At 40.9% G+C, this 18,620-nt stretch overlaps 1 protein-coding gene across 3 annotated transcripts in view; it reads left to right on the top strand.

Annotated features, from left to right (window-relative positions):
- Positions 1 to 18,620, top strand: part of EPB41L4A (erythrocyte membrane protein band 4.1 like 4A) — a 134,092-nt gene that overhangs the window by 37,814 nt on the left and 77,658 nt on the right. For all 3 annotated transcript variants that reach the window (XM_055791468.1, XM_055791469.1, XM_055791470.1), the window contains exon 2: positions 11,992 to 12,096. In XM_055791468.1, coding sequence (XP_055647443.1) covers positions 11,992 to 12,096 — 105 coding nt within the window. The remainder of the gene's footprint in view (positions 1 to 11,991; positions 12,097 to 18,620) is intronic.

The raw sequence follows: 18,620 nt of genomic DNA on the forward strand, positions 1-18,620 counted from the left end.
CATCAGCAGGCTATAGTGTGTCCAAATCCATTAGATTTGTACAGTTTAACTGAGAGATCTGTGCTACCCTGGTTTATTTTCAGTGAGACCAGATGAGTTATGCTCCTAAGAGCAGCTCAGCGGAGCAAGAGCAGCTGTGTCGGCTGGCATCCGTCACCTCTTCACAGGGAAGGGGATGTGTGGCACCTCTGGCATCTAGGTGAGCAGTGGCTAGATTGGTTACAACTGCCAAGTTCAGTGAGAATGTTCTTGAGGACAGTTGCTTTGTGGATATTTGTACTGCACGGAATTGTAAGATAGAGTTGACAGGGCAGATAAATGAGTGCCTTGGTCTTTTTTTGTGGCAGAGGCACTGTGGTACAGAGTGGTACAGGAGCAGAGCCTGGTAGTAGTGCTGGGATGAATCTTTACTGTCGTGTAGATGGATACTGGGCCAGCACCTGTTAGGAAATAGAATATTTGGTTTAGCCTTTTATGGTGGAACAATTTTACTGAAAGCTGGCTGGGAGGTTTTGAGTCATGTCGAGCTGCACCTTTCTGTGGGAAGGCAGTCTGCTTGCGGTTTTACTATCTGTCCTCCATTTATTAGCTACATGGAATGAAATTTCCAATCTCACCCTGGCTAGAAAACATCAGTATTTTGGGGGCTGCTTTAAATAATAAAACAGCCGCCTCAACTTTTAATCAAATACAGTTATTTAAAAATAATTTTAGGTATACATTGTAACTGTGTACATTGAGTTATATATGTATTTTAAAGTTCTGATTTTGGGTGTTATCTCACGTAACAGTCCTGTTGTGGTGGTTGTCAGCAGAGGAGTTTTGTGAGTAAGGGTTTATATCAACAGAAAAAAATTATGCAAAATTTTTAAATCTTTATTTTAAAGGAAAGGCGCTTAGTAATATTTCACTCTGGGTTATGAGTGTCACGAGTGTCACTGACTTCATAATAGCTCTTCAATAAGCACTACCTGGGCACTAGCCCATTGCCAAAGTGATGAGTATAGGCATGGCTGAGGTCCACATGAAGTGACATGCCTTAAAACCATACAGAAATGGTGCTGCTTAATTAAAATGCAAGAGGGAACCTAGGAGCTACTACTTTATTCAGTTCCACTGAATATGCTGCTACTTTTACTGTAAGAAAACCGTATTATTTTATCCTCAACCAGTGAGATCAAAACTGGAAGATGTGAGCCTCCTGTCTTCAAACAAAAGGGTTTTTTTGCCTTTGGATTTCAGTGTGGGTAGGATCACATCCAAATCACACAGTAAGTTATATTTAATGTAAACAAAAGTAATGATGCCAAAAGTCTTATGTTCAGCAAAGATCACAGAAGAATCATTTTGGCTTCAAAATAATGGAGCTTCAAAAAAATGGATGTAACCAAGCACATTTCAAGTAAGGTAAAAATGAAAGTAGTGATTTTCTATTTGAAATTTAATGGTCTAGTCTGCTGAACATGTTATGATATGCCTGCAGTGAAATAAGTGCATTGGGCATGTCCAGTACTTTAATTTACTTTAAAGCATGAATGTTTGAGGTTTATATCGTGTTCCGTGGTGGGGTACAGCTGCAACAGCACTGGAGATACTCTGATGGAGGCCCTTGATGATACGCTAGTGGCTTACTTGCAAGCTTGTGATTTAAACAGAAAAGCTTTTACAATCAATCTCCAGTTTCACAGTTTATTTTGCTTTGATAATAGTCATCAGGTTTTACTGTTAGACTGCTGAGAGGGAGCTGGCATCTGTTTACTGCCTGGGTCCAAACAAAGGTGGTTAAGCTCATGACTCCAGTAGCTCCACTGTGAGCAATTGTTTGCCTTACGCAGAGTTTAGGCTGAAGGCTTGAAATCTTATTTCTAACTTTACTCTAAGATTCTCTGCCTCAAAAGTGAATAATAAAATTCATATTGATATAAACAGGGTCAGATTTTCACTCAACCGTCAAAATTCCCTCTGAGCGGAAAAGCTAAATGAGTTATTTTCACATCACTGGTGGATTCTAAACAGACTTTTTTTTTGTCTTCTGGTATCAATCGGCATTTTTTTCTAAGGTGAAATATGTGATTTCATGTCTGTATTCAGAAAGCTGATTACAAAAAAAAGTTTTCCTTCTTGCATGACATGTATTATGAGCAGACTCATGCAGTACAGCGGAGAGCCACCCTCTTTAGTAAAGGATAGCATTCCTGAGGCATGTTATTAATTAATTAACCTCCTGACTCTGATAGTGAAGATGCTGCAAGGATGCATTCTTCATTAGACTGTGAGCATTGAAGGGGTAACCACTCACACCTCCATAAACACTTTTTTTAGTGAACATGCATATTTGTTGATTTTGTACTAAATGTAGAGAAAGAGTCTAGTTCTGCAAAATTCTGTGTGCTGTATTTGTACATAGAACTTTATGCTATGCTAATCTGCCTGTCAGCTGGGAGTCAAGAAATTCGTCCAGTGTTGCACATGTAATCTCTTTATGTTCTCATTAAGGAGATGTATTACGAAAGTGCTGATTAAGTAAGGCTTTTGTTTTATTTTTGTTTCTTCAGTATGTGGAATATTTTCATTGGCACAGGTAGGCAGCAATATATGTATCAATATGTATCATATATCTATATCTATATCTGTATATATATCATACATACCTTATTATACCATGTATAAGATGCTCATTTTCTTATAGATTCTATATCAGAGAACAAAAACCTGTAGGAATAAATTTCAAAGCCAAGGTATAGCAGTACTTTGTTTTCTATCCTCATGTTAAAAACACCTTTCCCCAAAAAACTCTATATATTAAACATTATTAAAAATAAAGAAATTGTGGTAATTTTATTTTGTTGATGAGTTTACAAGTTAATCATGACAGATTAGACATAGTTTCAGAAAAATCATTCTGGATGATCTTTGAAGATATACAGTGTATATGAAATCTTGTTTTGTGTGCATAATCAAAACTGTGATGTATCTGACATTTTTACTGGTCAATAAAAAGATTTTTCAGAAAGCTGTCTGTAATGTTACATGCTGTAAACTTTCAACACAGATTTAGGTTTGATGGTCAAGTAGCTACTGAATGTTGGCTGGTTGAACAGTGACCTTGTTCCTGTATGGGAATGTGCAAAATTGTGTTCTTATGTATACGCAGTTTTCCCATAACATATAAAGGCACTTCAAAATATACTAACCATTTAAGTTAACAAATGAAGACCAAGCAGTGAGAAAGTAGTGTCCTTGTCTGAATCACTGGGATTAACATCCAGTTACCACTTGAAAGGTTTAATTACTAAACCAAGAAAGGAATAGACATCACAGGGTAAAGGAGAACTGGCTAAAATATGCCATAGTTTCCTTTAAAACCACACAGAATATTTTGTGCATTACTTTTTCAGAGTAAGAAAGCTGTGTTATCATTACGCTCCGTGCCCAAGAACTAGTTCAGAATAATATGGACTTTTAAATAAATTCTCTGAGGAAATATCCATAAATTCCATCTGAAAAGCCTGTGGAATCTTCCTGAATGGAAGGTGCTAGGGGAGGGTGGCTACCGCTACTGAAGTTGCTTGGTCTGTTCGTTCGTTTGCCAGTCATCAAGTTTGGACCTCTATGATGAGTTGTTATTTCACAAAGTTTTGTTCAAAACAATTTAGTTATTTCCAAGAGTGAAGCAAGGAAAAAAAATTGCTGTCAAAACCAAAGAAACCCAGACAACTGTTGTCTGACAAACTCTCGGAGCAAAGACTTGGTAACTGCTGTCAGTACGGTCACCGTGCCAGAAATGTGGTGTTCTCTGTGCTTTTAAAGATACGCCCACAACAAGCCTGTTTGAGGTGCTGAAATATCTCTGTTGGGAGAGTTTTCCTCAAACTTTTATCAGTTAAATCCTGTAAGGATATCTCTCACTGTCCCTGTCTGGTCCCAGTGGCTACACATCACATGTGTTTCTGGTGCTTGAGTTTGAGCACCAGAGCTGAAAACAATTTTCTTGCATTTGGAGCTGTCTGATGTTTTTCTGCATTACCTGTCCTGCAATGCAACACTGTGGAGAAATTTTCTCGCTTGATTTATGTGGGGACAAGGGCCAAACTGATGGGAGAGAGTGAAGAGGTGGATTGGAGAAGAGTCAAAGTAGAGGAGGGAGGAAGGACCTGTGATTCAGTGCGCAAGGAGTTCAAGGAACACGTGGGAACCAGTGTGGATGACAGGCTGAGGGAAGTGGCAATGTGTGTGACAAGGGACTATGAGCATGGAGGCCGCTATCTGGAAAGGAACAGGTGGTAGAAAAGAACATGGAAGTGGGAAGTGGTTAGGGAAGACAAAAAACCCCAAAACTGACATGGTAGGTAGATCTAGTTAAGGAACTCAGGACTAGCAGCCAGGGATGATGAATTTTGCCAAGGAGAAGATGATGATAGTCCTGGGTGTGGGCTGGATGGAGGGGAACAATTGATTGTAATACTGACAGTAGATACATGCACAAGGCTGAAACAGCAGTTTGCAGGTTGCTTTAATGCTTTAAATTTTTATTCTGTGTGTCATTATGTGAACTTCGTACTTCGCTTGTGTGTTTGTTTATGTGCAGGGGTATCGTTCTACAAAAAAATCCTGGCTTGGATTCTGGTTTATCTGAATATGCACAGCTGAAACTGCAGTGTATCAGGAACTGATTGACAGCTGAATGATTCAGGATTTGATTGACAGCTGAATGAGGCACCCTTGCTGTGAGTGTGCGGATGAGGGGGCAGGCAGCACCAGTGAAGAGCAGCTAGGAGCGGTGACAGATACATCCTTCTTTTCATTCCCCTCTGCTGCCACGGGTCTGTTGGAGTCCTTCCTTTCCCATGAGGGGAGTTTTTTGTTGTTTTTTTTTTTCTTTTTTCTTTTCAGTCAAGATTGTTAAAGTTGAAGGCAGCCAAGTACCAGTTAAATGGTAATATGACCCCATGCAGTGTGTGGCACTGGATAGCAGCTCTTCAAGACAGCCAGAAACTTTAGAAGGGGCAGGAGAGAATGCAGGTGTATAGAGTTCCCCATTAGCAGCCATTACAGACTGCTAATGAATAACTTATTCCTGCACCCGTGCAAACCTGTTGACTGGTTTTTTGTGTGAGGGGTAGATAATAGATAATGAGCATATCCAGAAAACTCCTTTTAGAACGGAAATACTTGCAGTGTATCTTCCGTTGCTCTCATGTGGAATGTCTGGTTTTTTAACAATAGCATTTTTAAAAACTTGAATCTTAAATTTTAATAACAAAATTCCAGATGGTTATTATGAGAAATTTTAATAACAATGAAGTTTCAGGTACAATGAAATCAGTTTTATTGGAAGCACCCTGGCAATCAAATTACCAAAGCTGTATAGAGAAAGTATGTACATTTTTTAGGGTAACAAATGTATCCTTTGGCCTTCTGTCAACGTTTGCAGGGGGAAGTAATTTTCTAGTCAGTCAGTCAAAATGAGAAGTTAACTCCATCAAACTGGAAATAAAACATTTCAATAATTAAAATGGTACAATGTTTTGGAAAAGCTTTTTGGGGATGTGGTGAATCATCATTACATAGACTGTTAAAGGAAAGTATGTTTCAGTGAAAATATATTCAAACACAGATGAATCTTAAACTGAAAATAAGCACTTTCATATATGGACTACAAGTTTACACATAAAAAATCTGTTGTTGATTGGTGGCAGTGTAGACTCCATTGAAATCAGTACCAAAATATCCAGTTTGCAATTGACAGGTAGAAAGAAATAGCTTTACTAGCCTGTAGGAGAGAAGCAAATGAAAATACCACGATGTTTTTTTTGGCAGACAGGGGCTCTGTGCATCCTGATTAGGGATGCTCCAGAAGGAGACCGCAAGCACCTGGTAAGGCAAAAGGCAAGCACATGCAAATTTATAATGCATGCATTCTCACAGATTTATTTGAAATAATTCCCCATGAATATGGAAGATGCATCCCTTTGGACCCACCAAAGGCTGCAAAGTTGCAAGAAGTGGAGTGGCTCCCTGGCAGAGCAGAGCTCCCATGGGTGCGTGGTGGAAGATGAGAGTTCATGTCCCAGCCTGGGGCTGCCTAGCAGCAGGCACCCGCCAGGATAGGAAGGGGGAGCCGGGCACACCAGCTACTCTGCAGGAAGCCCCTGTGCAAACAGGCTGCCTGCAGCAGTGCATTGCCCTGGGACTAGGGGGAGGAGGGGTCACGCTGCCCACCTGGGAACAGCACTCCTATGGGGAGCCCGCAGAGGCTGCTTCACTTAAATGTCACCATCCTGCACTGTGCAGGCCCCCTGCAGGCAAATCCCACCAGCAGTAAAAGCAGTGGGGCTGTGCAATTCTTCCCCAAAGGACAGCGCACAATGCTCATGCTTCAAACCCAGGGAACAAGGGAAACCCTGCAAGTGCAGAGGCAGTGGTCTTTGGTTGTTTCTGCAGAGCAAAGCTCAGTGCATCCCGAGCCTCTTGATTCTGACTTGCAGCACCTCCACAGGACAGCTCTGGTTCGTACCCAGCCTGAGCTGCCTTCAGAAGTGCCTCAGCAGAGCTCACTCTAAAGGTCAGCACTACATCATCGGGTGTGCACCTCGCAGAGGGAAAGATGCAAAAGAGCCAAAGACACGTGCTCTGAAAGGCTTGTTTAACGAAGAGGGCTACTCTTTTTCTTGTATTTCCCTGTGAGAGTGCATGGGAAGCACATGCATTATAAACTTGTGTGTACTTGTCTTCTATCTTGCCAGATGCCTGTGGTCTGTTTCTGGAGCATCCCAAATCAGGATGCGCAGAGCCCCTGTCTGCCAAGAAGATACACCAGGTCACACAGCCGTGTGTTAAGAGTATTTTATGAAAAGCAGAAGAATTATAGTAACCAACATCTTAACCATTCCAAATAAGTGGGTTTATGTTGTATTTTTAAATTTCATTGTTATTATAATGGTTTCTTTCTTTGATGTAAGAATTCTTCAAAGTGCCTGGGAATGTGATCGAAATGATCATTGGTCATTCAGTCCTTCAGAGCAGCTCTTTTCTGTGAAAAGTTGAAATGCTTTATTGTTGGTACCATAACTCATCTGTCATACAGCAAATGCAGATTTATGGAACTGGGTAATATTAATATTCAGGGATGGATTAGTGAACAGATTTTTAAATCAAATAGATAAGGCTGGAATGTCTCCTCACTGAACTAGTTGCTGCCATTTTGCGAAATATCTTTCATGGCTGATGAGAGAACAGTTTTAAAGCATTAGTAAGTATTTAATTACATTTCCAAAATTTAGTTGTCTTTCTATTACTTATTTGCTTGCTCTAATTGCCCTTTGGTGTCTTCACTGGACTTTGATTCCTGCTTGGAGCATTTCTTGTAATGTGTATGCATGTACAAAGCGCATTACTATACCAAGTAAATATAGTTGCTTATATCTACCCCCCAAAAAAGAGCCTACTGAGCTGAAGTAGGTTCCCATAAGCTGAGTATTTTTTTTAATATTTCTTTTTAACTTTTTTTCTTCTGTGTAAGTTTTCTCAGTGTCAAGTAGATCATCGATCTGTGACAAAGCCTCAAAGTGCACTCTGGCCAGTAGTTACAAGGGGAGATGCTTAACTAGCTGGAGACTGTGCTCCCAGGAATCTTCCTCTCTCTTATGGAGTTGGCCCCTACGTGGATTTTTAAAAGTATTTATAAATTTGGGACAGATACAGTAGTTGTAAAACCAGACTAATAAGATGAACCTTGAGACACTTGTCTAGAATAGCATTTTCTAACTGGAATGCATTAGATTGACCATTAGCAGAAACAAAACGAGTCTACAGGCATCTTAACATTCAGCACTTAAGAGTGGGTGCAGCAGGTTACGTCCAGCAGAGAGATGAGATGCTGTGTTCAGTTCTTCATCCCAGAACAGACATGGAGAGATCTGTGCATGTGTCCATAAATTCGTGAGGAGTTCTTAGAAAAAAAACCTCTGAAAACAGGCTGGTGTGTCTGCTGTCAGCGAAAGAGGAGGAGAGAGGGAGGGGTGGATTAGTACGATTTGGGTGGTACATTTGTATGATGTATACTTAGGGCAGACTGTGGTATTATATTTGCATGTGTTAAATCCCCAGTTTATGAGAGTACTTTCTTCTGTTCTGTGATTGTGTTGCAGAATGCCTGCATATATAATGCTAATGTAAATCCTTCTCTGTTTGGACATTCATTCTGCAAATTAAGGTCAAGTTATTTTACCTAGGTGAATATTTGTAAATATTTAGCACTGTTAATGTAAAGATTTCTCTATGCTTCAACAGGCAGATATGCAAATTGAGGCCTGGATGGTTGGCTGCTTTGGGGAAAAGGGATGTTTACTCTCTGTTGGTAGAGACCACCAAGAACTTGGATTTTAAAGCCGTGTGCCTTGGTGCTTTCAGAGATGGGAGGTAGTGGAAAGTTGCGGTGGTGTCTGGTCTTTTCTGAGCTTGAGCTAAGGGGGTAAAATGGACAAAGAAGAACAGTGGGAAAGTGCTGTTTGGAGACAGCTGTTTCTGTAACATATCTACCAGGAATGGGATGACCTGGTAGCCCAGCTCACCCTCAGTTGCGTGACTGTACACTGCCTTTGCGCATAATTTTTATCTCTCCTTAGTAACCTTTACTTAGGGCAAAATACTGCAGTTTGCTCTCTGAAAATGCTGCGTAAAGTTTACTGTCTGGGGGCGTGTCTACCTCAGTATAGTGATGCTGTCTGGCTCGTCAGTGCACGTGGGGTGGTGCTGATGCACACGTTAAGGGCTGTGCTTGCTCTCTGTCCTTCGTTGTGCACTGGCATGGAAAGCACTGGTGCCCACGCTGCATCGTCAGGACATACAGAGCACTCCTGCACTGCATGGGCGCCGGCTGCCATCTAGCATGTAGGTGGCAGATCCCATGTGCTTCCCACCTGGAGGGCTTGTTAGCAGCATAACACACCCAGCCCTGTACTTGAGGGGGAAATGTGGGAATGTTACACTTCTGAATGTCTCAGTGTGATTGTGTGTTGTCCCCCATAGCATCCTTCTTGCTTTTCCATACTCTAATACAAACTCCCTTGTTTAGCATTAGAAACCTTCTGCTCTTGTTCTGTGTTGTTATCTCTTGCCAGTATACAAGCAGAATAACTAACTCAGCATCAGGTGTAACTTTCCAATAGACTCTAACAATGGTCATGGCCAGGGGAGGCATCTCAAAAGGCAACAGTTATCTTCAACCAAAGCTGTAGGCCTTTTTTTGAGTGAAGGCTGCATCTTCCTTAGCATTTATGAGGTGGTAAGAAGTAGTCTGTGGACTGAACTACTTTCAAGAGAAAGGGTTAGTAATGGGTACTTAAAGTAAAAGAGGCGATGTGTTGGTGGTTGGTTGGTTGGTTTTTTTTAATACAAAGAGGCTTTACTACCTACATTACTTTTATTTCAAGAGAGGGACTAACATCCTACAGAGGTAGACATTGCTGCACATCTTGCTTTGTCTCTAAATTCAGTTAACATCAGTCATGGATCTGATTTAGCCTGCATTGCTGTTCAATACAAAAGAGAAAATAATAATTAAAAAAACCAACTAGAAAAACCTCACTGGAGCTAAAAAGCAATGAACATTGTGGAAGATAAGGATTCCTGGTGACTAAATATGCAGTAATGTGAATATGTTAAAATATAGTTCTGGATGTACCATTTTTAAAAGAATGATTTCTTTGATTAAAAAAATACAATTAAATCAGATCTCTCCTGAATGTTCTGGCTGTCATTTTCTTTAGCCAGTAGAAACCTGCCTTTCTGGTTTATGAAGCCACAGTGCTAACATGTAAAGCAAGATGTTATGACTCATTTCAACAATTCTTTGTTCTCTCTTGAAAGCATTGCTGATGATATTTTCAAGCACTTGGGTTTACCCCTAAGAATGCAAGCCTCTAGCAAGTCTGAGCTTAATGCAAGGCAGGTTATGTAATTTTTGCAATGCCGTATGATGTGAATGCAATCCTGTTAACATCTTTGATAGTTTTGGTTTGCAGTTTTGCTGCATTTTGCTGTATTTTTTTCAGGAGAAATAAGATGTCTTTTCATAGTTTGTAAAACTTTCTTCAAATGCAGTAAAAACATATTGTGCAACTATGAAGTAGCCATTTAGGGATTCATCAGCAAAACTGCTTTCTTAACTCCGCTTGAAAAGGCAATTTACTTGCATGAAACCCTGAAATCATGTGGCTTAATATAAGAACTTTAATTGAAAATGAGGTTGCAATGGTTTAAGCAAGGGTCAGTGATTTTATCTGAAGAGTGCTTCTCAGTGCTAGAAAAATAATAGGTTAAGGAAGGTGAGGTTAGAGGGCTGCGGGGGTACCTGCTGGCTTTCATCCTGGCAGTTGCCTTGTGAAGCACTGCCTTGTGTACGTGCAGACATTGCTGAAGGATGTGAAAGGGGTTGACTAGGAGGGCTACAGGGACAACTGCACAGTCTGTTTTGGCTGAGGATAACCAAAGTGTTGAGCATCTTGCTCCTGTAGAGGTGGAGAACCCCCAGCCGTTGTAGGTTGGATTGGTTTTGCTCAGCATTTTCCCACAGCTGGACCACCTGTTTCTGCAAGACCTGCAGCAATGGAAGTGTTAACTGAGCTGTGTCAAGAGAATAAATTAACAGGCATTTTATGTTTTCTGTCAGCCTAGCAATATAAATAAAAAGCAGTGGAAAAGCTTTTTATGTGTTGTTACCATTTATCTCTGAAAAGGAAGAGGAGAGTCTTTCATTTCAGTCAAACCAGCTGTGAGATGTGTTTCGTGGGGATAACACACTAGCTTTAGCCCCCATGGGAGGAAGTCTGTCACAAAGACTTTTTGCATAGAACCTATTGCAGTTCTCAGCTGACTGAAGACTTCCAACCAAGAAGGCTAGCTGAATCCTAACCTGGTGCAGAGAGCCTTTTTGTCACATTAGGATCTTTGATTACTCCCAGGAGTGTGTATTCTCATTGTAAGATGCATGAATGGAAAATTGACAGCTTCATCTTTGCTGCTGCATTATATCCTTAGTTTTGCTAATAAAACTAATATGAATAATATTACTGGACAGACAAAGAGCAGAAAGGTCATTGAAAGCAAATAGATTTGAGCTTCACAATCACAGAAGCTCAGCATGCCTTAGGTGGGCACCACTCCATGTCCCCAGTAAGCCATGGTGCAGGCAGCTCTTTTTATGCTGTCTGCACAGTTAACCGTGTCCAAACCCTGGGGCTCTGAGCAGTTGGTTGTGGAGCAACTTCTGTCTGTAACACTTTTCTGACATGCAGTAGTACCCTGTTGGAAGTGTTGCCATCATTTATTTGTGCAGGTTATTTGGAGGCAGGGCTGCTTGTTTATTTTGAGCTTTTCCTGTGTCTGTTTCTAGATGCCTGCCCAATCCTAGGTTCCCAAGATATTGTTGTACTGTTTAAATGGTAATGGAAACAGTTCCAATGGTGAAGGTGATTTGCCTAATATGGCAAGTGAATGATGAAATAACTGTGTGCTTTTTAGTGGGACAGATCTCCTGTATTATTCTGCTTTACCCAAAATGCTAAAAGGAGATTTAGTGTGTTTCTGCTTACCTTAATAATTTTCCCCCAGAATTGTTTTCTGTTTTGTGGCTGATAATTAAGTCTCACTGAACATGCTGAGGGAATATGTAAGTACAGTTGTTTAGTGTAAACAACCTGTATGATGGCTCTACACTGTTATACTGGTAACTTTTCAAGAACATCTCCTTGTAACTATTGACCTGCCAGTTACCTAATAGTATTGACAGAACGATTGATCAAACATGTATGAGGGCAAAATATTTTCTTCTGTACAGCTGAAATCTTTGTTAAAGCCACTGGGAACTGCCTCCTTTTTTTTTTTTTTTTTTTTTTTAGACAAAGCTAATTGAATGCATGAATGCTACTGCACATAGCTGACAAAGGCAGAACGTCTTTGTGAAAAGGCTTTGTAAATTCTTTCCCACAGAAGTCAACGAAAGGGTCGGTTGTCCTGGGCTACGTATTTCGTCACTTAAACCTAGTGGAGATAGATTACTTTGGACTGCGCTACTGTGACCGAAGTCATCAAACGGTGAGTAAGAGAGACCACAGACTGGATTTTCCATATGTAAGATTGACCCTGTTTGTGCCATTTGTGAGTAGAGCATTAGATTGTCATGCTTTCACCAGCTTGCACTATTTCCTGGCTGAGGTTTCCAGTAATAATTTATTTGTGTTCATTTGCATCAAAGTCTTGGAATATCCATTCATATCTTAGATAGGAACAGAATCAAATGCTAAATGCTGTTGTAAACTAAATGAAGAAAGTGTAGATAGTACAAAATTATGACATGGAAGTAGGATTATCTTTTCCCTTTCAATACGGTGCCCTGAAACCTGTGCTTGGTGCACTGTGCTGTCTGGCTTCACTTGTCCCTGCAGTGTCTGGGAAGGAATGTCCCTGAACATGTCACAGGCTGCTTCACTTGGACCACTTGCTGAATGCCTGTGTCAGAATATATTGCATGGTTGGTGTGGCAGCTGCCTCTTCACGTGCAGAGCCCCAGGAGTCAGGGTGCTGGCAATGACATTTTCACTCCTCCTGACCCATCTCTGTGTCCTTGAGCCTGTTGTCTCTTGAGCCTTCTTGACAGGGACTCACCAGACATCTGAAAGCTTTTTCCACCTGGAGATTACAGTCCTAAATGGGTAAGAAAATTGAAACCAGGCTGAGATGTTTCAGCCGAAGCAGGCAGTGGCTCATGGCAGCACTGTCAGGAGTGCCCCCCCAGAATGGCCTGTGCAGCGTTACTGCAGTCAGAGGTGAGGAGCAGGGGGTGCTCAGCAGGTGGGATTTTATAGGGTGGTCTTCATATTACCTTAATTTTATAAAGGGAATGATGCCTAGCCTGTGGCTAAATTAAGTCAAGCAGTTAGGTTTTTAAAGTCACTGTTCTGTGCTGAGAGTACTGCACAAGACCCTGACCTCAACAGATGCCACGTTTCATCTAATAATAGGAAGTTTTTGAAAGGGCTAAGTATTTGCCTGTTTCTTCTGTCTAGCAGAAGTTGAACATGTAGAGACTGAAGTAAGAACAGTGTTAGTGGAAGATTATTGATTGCTGCTGAGAGCTACAGAAGTAAATCTCAGTCTATATTTATTTCTGTGTCATTGCCTAGACATTCATGAATTCAGTTCCTTCATAAGCTTCAACCCATGTTTAATTCCATGGAGATGAAAGTCAGATTCATCTGTGAACTAAAAGCAGGCTGCTAAAAACAGTGTTTTTGATTTTCTGAGGAAACTGAAGTGTGAATGAAGAGCAGGTAGGTATTTTTTGCTCTCAAAAGTATTTCCCTTTCTCTTGTAGAGGCAAAACCCCCAGAAATGGCTATTACTGGGAATATTTTCAGAGGCATACACACCGTGTGTTTAATGGTGTATTACAGCATTATGAAAGTACAAGAAGATTACTTCTCTTTTGTGAAGAGTTTAACACATAAAGGCAGATTTTAGGATGCATCCTGCTAACGGACTAGATGATTGTATAGTAGTGCATTTTGTATTACGGTAGTGTGCATGAGCTGTAGGCTATAACTGTATTAACTCAGTCTCTCCAAATACAAGAACAGCCTTTATGCCTCTCAGTGTTAGCCTTTGTCTTTATTCTCTGGCCAACCCAAGGTCAGGAAGCCCCCATGCTTCTTCATTTTGCAATAGATTAGGAAGATGTTCATCCCACCTCCCCCATTTGCCTGCGCTTGTACCAACACTGGTCATGTTGTGGGGATGCAGTTTGCTCTAGCACAGACACGATGCTTCAGCCTCTCTGCGTGGAGGTCTGCTGGCTGGCCTTTTGCCTGGCTTCTGCACTGGTGGGCAGGCACCTCTGCTGACTCCTTGTGTTCCCATCCCCCAGGGGAACATGCGTGTCTCCCCCTGCCTGCGGGTTTTCTTTGCAGGGAAATCCCAGGTGTGTGGTGTGTGGGAAAGCAATGAACACATCAGCTCTGTCCTGACACGCAGCTGGGAAGCAGCCAGGAGGTACAACTGGAGACCACAACAGTGGGCCACCTTACGGAGCGCGCCTCCCCTGCCGTGTGGATGCTGCCACAGTGGCTGGCCGGGTTTGAGCTGCAGGCTTTGCACCTGGGCTGTGTTGCAGCAAAGTATTGTGAAAATGCCTGTTCCTGGTTTTTGTCTGTGTATGGGTAATTAAAAGTTTATGCTGTTTTATCTGGAAAGTTCATAAATAAGTAAACCAGTGATATCTGTGTTTAGTTTTATGTGTTTTATGACAGCTGTTGCTAGCTTGTTATTTTCAGTGAAATCTTCTAAGCTCTTAAGAATGGCCAGTATAAGGGGAAAGCTTCCATGCAGCAAACAACACTCCATGCTTTAGCTGTAAACTTATATTCACTTGTGCACTGAATGTGGCTAAAACTGTCTGGGCTGTTGTGGGAATTAGTCCTGGCTGGCAAGAAGCCTAAATTTGAATTTTGGATTAGATATGTTTTGGATTGGCCGCAGTAGCTTTCCTAAGGGAATGGGAAAAAGGTTACCTTGCTAATTAGTTTTAAAACCGTGTTTCTGAGTTAAGTCTCAGACAGGGAAATGTGTTTGGAGGTTTGGCTGCCTATTAATACATTGCTTGTGGTGGGAAATATTTTATTATTTGCTCTGCCAGTTTTTTTGTCATGCTGTATACTTAACTGAATGATGAATAAAGCAGCATGGACAAAGCTATGTATTTCAAGGAATGCAACCCAGTCTCTAAAGAAACATTTTTTTTATATTAAGGGTCTGAAAAAACTTGTTTAGTTATTTTCCCCATTACTTTTGCATGCCCAGCACTTCCAGGTGGTCTTTCAAGTGCTGTGTTGGTGTGCTACCTCTGATGTGGGTGGTATTATAATTATTTTAGTTGTACCAGCAGGGCTGTATTCAGTGAACAGGGTTTCACTGTGCTATGCATTATATGAGTGCAGAACACTAAAATGGTCTCTTCCTGAACAACTAACAAACGAATTAGCATGTGAGAGAGAATAGGTGGATGCAGCAAACAGATTGACAGACCTGGATGGCACTGGGAGGACTGTGAACAGTAGGATAAAGCATAAATTGGATGATGCTGCCTCTAGGGGTAATAATTTGGTCATATTACAGACAATATTGCTTTATTGACATTCAAGGTTCCCCCAAACTCTCCATGGTAAAAGGGCAGTATTTAATTTGCAAAATCAAGCTCTGGAAGATTGTGAGTTGCCAGAACAGTGTAAGCTATATCTATCTTGTGCTCTGAACAAGGCAAGACTCCTAAGGAAAACCAAAAAGTATATTATAATAGTTAATTAAAATATAAATAATTAATTAAAAATCTTGTAAAATAAAACTACACCTGAATGAATAGATGAGTTGAGCTAATGCTGCAGGTTGTCAGTAGTGTTTCCTAACCTCTGAGTGCTTTTGGTTGACAAACTGCATGCTGCTTTCTAATGTAATACATGAGTATCTTTTTTGGTGCAAATTCTTTTAAAAGAAAAACCAGTTTTCTTTGAATGCTGCTGAATCTCTCAGTGTGCTTCATCATCACTCTTCACCTGATCCTTTTGCATTGCTGCAGAGATTCTTGACACTCAAGTTAGGCTAAGCGGAGACCAGATACAGTCTTCATGCTTGTTCATGTGGATGGTCAGCTGGATCCTGATTGACACGGCATTTTTGTCTTCTGCCTCACCTGCCAGAAATGTGGGACATTGTGCCCCATCTGGTATTTTCAGGCAAGACACGGTCACCAGATATGTACTGCAGAAGCTGGAGGTGGCTGAGGAAACTTTGCCCTGCCTTTCAGTCTCTCGTTGCTTTAATATTTGGGGGGAAAGAGTGGCCCAGTGGTGTACCTCTCCCTTAGTGGAGGAGAGACCAAAAGCTAGGTAAACCGGTGCTGGGAGGGCCATGCAGCTCCCCTGCCACTCACTTCTGGTTCCCACCGTGCTGCAGCTCTCAGGTGCTCCCCACATGGTCCCTTTGCTACTGCCTTTGTGGCATCTCCAGTGTGCCTTAGGATAGTCATGCTAATTACTGTTCTGGCAGGAGGCCAGTATTTTCTTGAGGCACACAAAAGAGAGAATGGAAATGGCAATTTTAACGCATAATATCTCAGGAAAAGCTGAGCAGAATTTGATGAGGGGAAGGGTATTTTTGAAACCCAAAGGCATTCCCTTGTCAAATCACAAAAACGTGCTGAAAAGAGTCATGCTATTAGAGCTTCTCTTACAAAAAAGATTTTGAAACTCCCTTATTGCAGACAACCAAAAGCATTTTAAAGGTCTGTTGATAATTTTTTTTGTTTTTTTTTTGTTTTTTACTTCCAGAAACCTGGCTGCACTTTACAATCTCACGTTGGCCTGGTTGCCCCCTCACCATTCCTAACTGAACTCTCACGCTAAACCGGCTTAACCTAAAGCTGCGGGAGGCAAAGTCTGCATTGTACAGCAGGCTGTGATGCAAATATTCTTCTTTTCTTATCTGATATAATGCTAATCTGAGCAATTATATTCACAATGTACAGCATACTAATACTCAGTTAGGGCTCTTTAGGGGTCAAATACAAATACAGCAAGCCGTATCACCACGTTAGTTCAGTATTGCAGCCAAGCGGCAATGTCCCCAGCCCAGTTAGTTCGGTGCAGCGCTGTGCAAACACATGTGTACAGCTCCAGGATCAGGAGATAACATGCGATGGGCTGCGCTGTCTCTGTACCATGTATCCTGTAGCGTAGATGTGCTTTTTCTCCCCTGCTCTGAGGAAGCTCTGTTTTGAGCATACAGACCTAAGAGCACAGCAGATAGGAGGAGGTAGCAGTTTATTTTGCAACTGCATAGCCCAGAGGGCACACAGAGACAGAGGGGAGATGCAAGCCTCAGTTTCTTGCGAAGCTGAACTCTCTGCTGTGGGTGGCTGTGCTGCCGTGATAGATCAGCTCAGCCCCAGCAAAGCTGAGCAGAGAAGCCTGTGCCATGAATTGCATCTCTCTGCTGTGCAAACTCAAGTATCAGAAGGTTGTTTCTTGATCCATCCAGCAGAAGGAACTGCACCGTGCTCAGGTTGCCAGGTTACTATACCAAATTGGATAGGGTCACAGCCTGAAAAGACTGTATGTAAATTAGCTATAGAAAGAAGAGCATTATTTTAATGGAAGTTTTGCTTACGATTAAAAATGTCTGTTCTGTAGGGAATTAGTGTCATGTAATGTCGTGTAATTTTGATCTCAGGATCTTAGAAAAACAGATGAACTGTACTTCGCTTGTATTTTGGTTTTGTATGGATTTTTGGTTTTGTATGGATTTGACATTTGCCCACAAGCATGGTATACTAGATTATCTAGAAAAAAAAAGACTTCTGCTTGTTAAGATAAATGGCACGACTGGTGGAAGAAAACGGATGCTGATAGTATTGGTTAGAAGCTAGACGTTTTAGAAAATTGTTAATGGATTAAAACAACCTAGACAAGGCTGATGGTCAGGTGAGGTAAAGGTGGTAAGAATAAACTTACAGGGTGTAGCAGTGTGAAAAGTATATTCACACTGGTGGTCTAATACTGAATAAAATCAATATAACTTCAGGTTCTAATAAAGAAAATGCAGAAGTATTAAATACATATTTGTAAGAACTGCCTGATGATTTATGAGTTTCTTACATAGTAAAGATGTTCTGAGCTTAGCAGATTTAGATTCTTTGCACTGAACCTTTGCAGAAAAAGTAATGGCTAAATAATTCTAATTGTTGGGTTTGTATTAGATTGTGGAAAAATCTTGATAATTTCAGATCATAATAGAAAAATACTGGCCTTTCTCTTGAAAGTTGTGGTTCTTCTGTTCTAAATGTGAACAAAAACTGGCATGTGCGGCATGTGGGTACAGCTTCGTAAGAGTCTAGTTAAGACAGCCCAGGACTTAGTTTGAAATTGATGATTTTTCTCGGCCAGACACTTCATTGATTGATACCACAGCAAACATTTCATCAACCTAGTTAATATTTTGTTTCAAACAAGTTCATGGAATTTGACCCAGGTTTAACCCTATGCATATCCAAGGAATGAAGGTTCCAGATTTGAGAAAAGGCATGTTTGCAGTTATGTAAAAGGGCTAAATATGAAATACTGCATGGCACTTGGTGCATACTGCTTACAGATCTGGCTTGTGTGGGAGCCAGATTTGTAAAAGTACAAAGGACAATAAAGCCCCTCTATTTTTAGATATGCTGTACTTTAAAGCATCTTTTTTGTAATTTCTACCTAAAAATTAAAGGGGAATTATTTCCTTTAAGAACATTGTACATTCATAATCAGCCTCAGTAAAGAAAAAAATAATTAATACTATATGGTCTTTGTAAATAACAGTTAGTAAATGAGTAGCCATCACTTTGGTAATTGGATAGTTGGATTGATTAGGACTATTTAGAAGTCATTATTTTTTCCCCATTTCTTCTGTAAACGTTAAATTCCCCTTTCAGGTTCACAACAATTATCCCCTGCAGTTGGATGGGTATATGCTAGGCTCTCGACCTCTTTGCAGTAGTGGTAAGCTGTTTGTAAGTCAGATAGCTCTTGCTA

Source organism: Falco peregrinus, chromosome Z (genome assembly GCF_023634155.1).
Source record: "Falco peregrinus isolate bFalPer1 chromosome Z, bFalPer1.pri, whole genome shotgun sequence".
Classification (NCBI taxonomy): domain Eukaryota; kingdom Metazoa; phylum Chordata; class Aves; order Falconiformes; family Falconidae; genus Falco; species Falco peregrinus.